Source organism: Protomyctophum parallelum (assembly GCF_964188405.1).
Source record: "Protomyctophum parallelum genome assembly, chromosome: 14".
NCBI lineage: Eukaryota > Metazoa > Chordata > Actinopteri > Myctophiformes > Myctophidae > Protomyctophum > Protomyctophum parallelum.
Genome location: NC_139709.1, coordinates 3,829,494 through 3,833,601, shown reverse-complemented (window position 1 = coordinate 3,833,601; position 4,108 = coordinate 3,829,494). Strand labels below are relative to the sequence as shown.

At 46.3% G+C, this 4,108-nt stretch overlaps 1 protein-coding gene across 1 annotated transcript in view; it reads right to left on the bottom strand.

Moving 5' to 3' along the window:
* Window positions 1-296: 296 nt before the first annotated feature.
* The window catches only part of LOC310870837 (uroporphyrinogen decarboxylase-like), a 16,101-nt gene continuing 12,289 nt past the window's right edge, over window positions 297-4,108 (bottom strand). The window contains exons 10-11 of the mRNA XM_083782171.1: window positions 2,228-2,294; window positions 297-664 (exon numbers count right to left, since the gene is read on the bottom strand). Coding sequence (XP_083638297.1) covers window positions 494-664; window positions 2,228-2,294 — 238 coding nt within the window. The 3' untranslated portion in view covers window positions 297-493. The remainder of the gene's footprint in view (window positions 665-2,227; window positions 2,295-4,108) is intronic.

The window sequence follows — 4,108 nt, the reverse complement described above, 5'->3', positions numbered from 1 at the left end:
CGAGCTTGTAGGTCTGCTATTTTTGAAAAATCGAAGAACGACTGACATTTTTTTAGAATCTGATCTCAGGTCAGAATGGGTTAATCAGACCAGTGTGTGTCCAGTGGAAACCTCGTATGAATCTGATCTCAGGTCAGAATGGGATAAGCAACTAGTCGACTAGTAAATCCACTAGTCGACCTTGTTGGTACTAGTTGATGAGAAAAAAGAAAAAAATGTTTATTTTTCTCCCGATTTTATAGGCCTCGAGATCAGGTAGATTATAGTTATAGTCACCAATGTACACAGTTTTTAAATGTACAAATATTTATTTCCAAAAAAAACAAAAAACAAACAACTAGTCAACTAGTCAAAATGACTAGAAGTGAATGCCCTAGTGTGAAGCCCAACTAACACAACAGGTTTATTTATTTGTGTTTCATGGTTTCTGGTTCTTGTTGATGTGTTTAGAGTGTGTGTGCACGGCCTCCACGAAGGCCCCCACGCTCTCCTTTCATGGTTTCTGGTTCTTGTTGATGTGTTTAGAGTGTGTGTGCACGGCCTCCACGAAGGCCCCCACGCTCTCCGGGTCCATGTCCGGGTACATGCCGTGGCCCAGGTTGGCGATGTACCCCCGCGTCCCGAAGCCCTCCACCATCTTCTTCACGATGTCCGAGATACGCTCCTGGAGGGGGGGAGGGGGGGGGGGGGGGGGGGGGTACGGGGGATAGGAGGACGATGGTGAAACGTTACAGAGACACAACATCTAAGGAAACCCGTTTAGGACAGGAGGAGGGTTCCTCTTTTTAGGCATTTAGCAGACGCTCTTAATCCAGAGCGACTTACATTTAACCCATTCTGACCTGAGATCAGATTTAAAAAATGTCTATTACATCCTGACAGTTTCATTATTAACCCATTCTGACCTGAGATCAGATTAAAAAAAAATGTCATTCGTTCTTCGATTTTTCAAAAATAGCAGACCTACAAGCTCGTATCGCGCCACTCGGTGGCGCGATATGAGCTTGTAGATCTGCTATTTTTCAATAGCTAAAGCATAACATGATGCCGACACCAAAATGGGTGCCCGTTCAGAATGGGTTAAGCAAGAACAAAAGCATGGGAATACATCACATAAAAAGCATTTATCATGAAACATGCGTAAGCTAAGAAAGTAACAGTGGAATATCTATATAATGAAACTATACATACACTATACATACAATTATAGTGCTGTCTACATATCATGCTATAAGTCTGTGTCAAATGCTATCTAAGCCAACAGAAGTGTTTTACCCTTCAAGAAGGGAACCCCTTCTGGGGTAGTTGTTGCTATGTACAGTTATATAGCAGCATAAATATATGTTTTTTAGAGTTAGTTCGTTTTTAGAAATCGGCCTCAGTCCTAACTCCTAAATGGGTTAAAGTGTTAAAAAGAAAACCTGGTGATATGCTTAAGTGGTGGTTCTGTATGTATATGCATTTGGCTGCAGGGACCCCCCATCTGCAGGGACCCCCATCTGCAGGGACCCCCCATCTGAAAATGATGTCAGATTTCTTTATTTCTCTCTGTGTACCTTTATTCCTATATATGGAGTTCTGTGTCAGCCATGCCCAAATATGGAGTGTTGTGAGGTCAGAACAGGCCAGCTTATGGAGTTCTGTATCAGGCAATGCCCAAATATGGAGTGTTGTGAGGTCAGAACAGGCCTGCTTATGGAGTTCTGTATCAGGCAATGCCCAAATATGGAGTGTTGTGAGGTCAGAACAGGCCTGCTTATGGAGTTCTGTATCAGGCAATGCCCAAATATGGAGCGTTGTGAGGTCAGAACAGGCCTGCTTATGGAGTTCTGTATCAGGCAATGCCCAAATATGGAGTGTTGTGAGGTCAGAACAGGCCTGCTTATGGAGTTCTGTATCAGGCAATGCCCAAAATATGGAGTGTTGTGAGGTCAGAACAGGCCTGCTTATGGAGTTCTGTATCAGGCAATGCCCAAAATATGGAGTGTTGTGAGGTCAGAACAGGCCCGGGGCCCTGCATGTCCAGAGCCCGGGCAGAGGTCTTTTTGGGGCGGTTCTGGACAACCGTGGGTCCGACCGACTCGACACCGGGCACTGAGGGGGGTGAGGGGGTGTGGAACGCGTGTGTGGAATTTGAAGTCGGTGGGGCGAACGGTTCTGGAGTTACGTGATTACAGACGTACACACGGACTATATGCATTTATAGTTGGAGGTTGGAGGAGGTTACCTTGGGTCCGTAGAGCGCACATGGATCCATGTTGCCCTGCAGGCTGACCTTACCCCCTGTACGTTCCCTGAAAATGCACACACACACACACACACACACACACACACACACACACACACACACACACACGTATGTGTACGTCAATTGGGGGCCCGTGCGCGCTGCATCGGCGCATACACACAACAAAAGCAGCCGGAACGTGAAGTATTTCGGTCGGTACAGCAGTTGTCAGAAACGGTTGAAAACTTGAATGAATGAACAGTTTATTTGGGTTGTCTGGTTAGGAGAGGCTCGTTTGGGTTGTCTGGTTAGGAGAGGCTCGTTTGGGTTGTCTGGTTAGGAGAGGCTGGTTTGGGTCGTCTGGTTAGGAGAGGCTGGTTTGGGTCGTCTGGTTAGGAGAGGCTCGTTTGGGTCGTCTGGTTAGGAGAGGCTGGTTTGGGTTGTCTGGTTAGGAGAGGCTGGTTTGGGTCGTCTGGTTAGGAGAGGCTCGTTTGGGTCGTCTGGTTAGGAGAGGCTGGTTTGGGTTGTCTGGTTAGGAGAGGCTGGTTTGGGTTGTCTGGTTAGGAGAGGCTGGTTTGGGTTGTCTGGTTAGGAGAGGCTGGTTTGGGTTGTCTGGTTAGGAGAGGCTGGTTTGGGTTGTCTGGTTAGGAGAGGCTCGTTTGGGTCGTCTGGTTAGGAGAGGCTCGTTTGGGTCGTCTGGTTAGGAGAGGCTGGTTTGGGTCGTCTGGTTAGGAGAGGCTGGTTTGGGTTGTCTCGTTAGGAGAGGCTCGTTTGGGTCGTCTGGTTGCGTCCCGAGAGGCAGCTGACCCAACGGGACGGTTCTCAGCGGGTCAAACGCCGGTCAGACTGTGAGACGCACCGGCTGACCCAGAGAGTTCAGAGTGGACTTAAGCAGAAGGGATCACAGCGGCTTGGGCTTTGTAAGATGGTGTGTGTGTGTGTGTGTGTGTGTGTGTGTGTGTGTGTGTGTGTGTGTGTGTGTTTCCACAATGTTTATGTGCAAAACCACAGTGAGATAAATCACTCGATATAGAGTAAAAACTATGTTTCATTAAACGAGGATGAAACAGTCCAGCCCGTCTGGACCTTTGCCCACACGTACTGTATGCGTTTCTCTCTCACGTACAAAGTACAGTAGACATTTCTGCTCTAGACTAAGCACTAGACTTGGTGTTTAACCCATTCTGACCTGAGATCAGATTCATACGAGGTTTCCACTGGACACACGCTGGTCTGACGAACCCATTCTGACCTGAGATCAGATTCTAAAAAATGTCAGTCGTTCTTCGATTTTTCAAAAAATAGCAGATCTACAAGCTCGTATCGCGCCACTCGGTGGCGCGATATGAGCTTGTAGATCTGCTATTTTTCAATAGCTAAAGCATAACATGATGCTAACACCAAAATGGGTGCCCGGTCAGAATGGGTAAAAAAAAAAAAATCTTAATCAAACAATTTATGACTATTAACATAAAAACAACACTGTCAGACAGTTATGTAACATAATAGGACATTAAATATAATTAACCCATTCTGACCGGGCACCCATTTTGGTGTTAGCTATTGAAAAATAGCAGATCTACAAGCTCATATCACGCCACCGAGTGGCGCGATACGAGCTTGTAGGTCTGCTATTTTTTGAAAAATCGAAGAACAACTGACATTTTTTAGAATCTGATCTCAGGTCAGAATGGGTTAATCAGACCAGTGTGTGTCCAGTGGAAACCTCGTATTAATCTGATCTCAGGTCAGAATGGGTTAAATAGGAGTAAACCTGACTTGGGGGACAATTTACGTGTGCTTACGTCACAAAAGTCATCTTCAGTTCATCAGTATCTTATTTTGGCCTAACTCACACTCATTTTACTAAAAGGGGGCGGG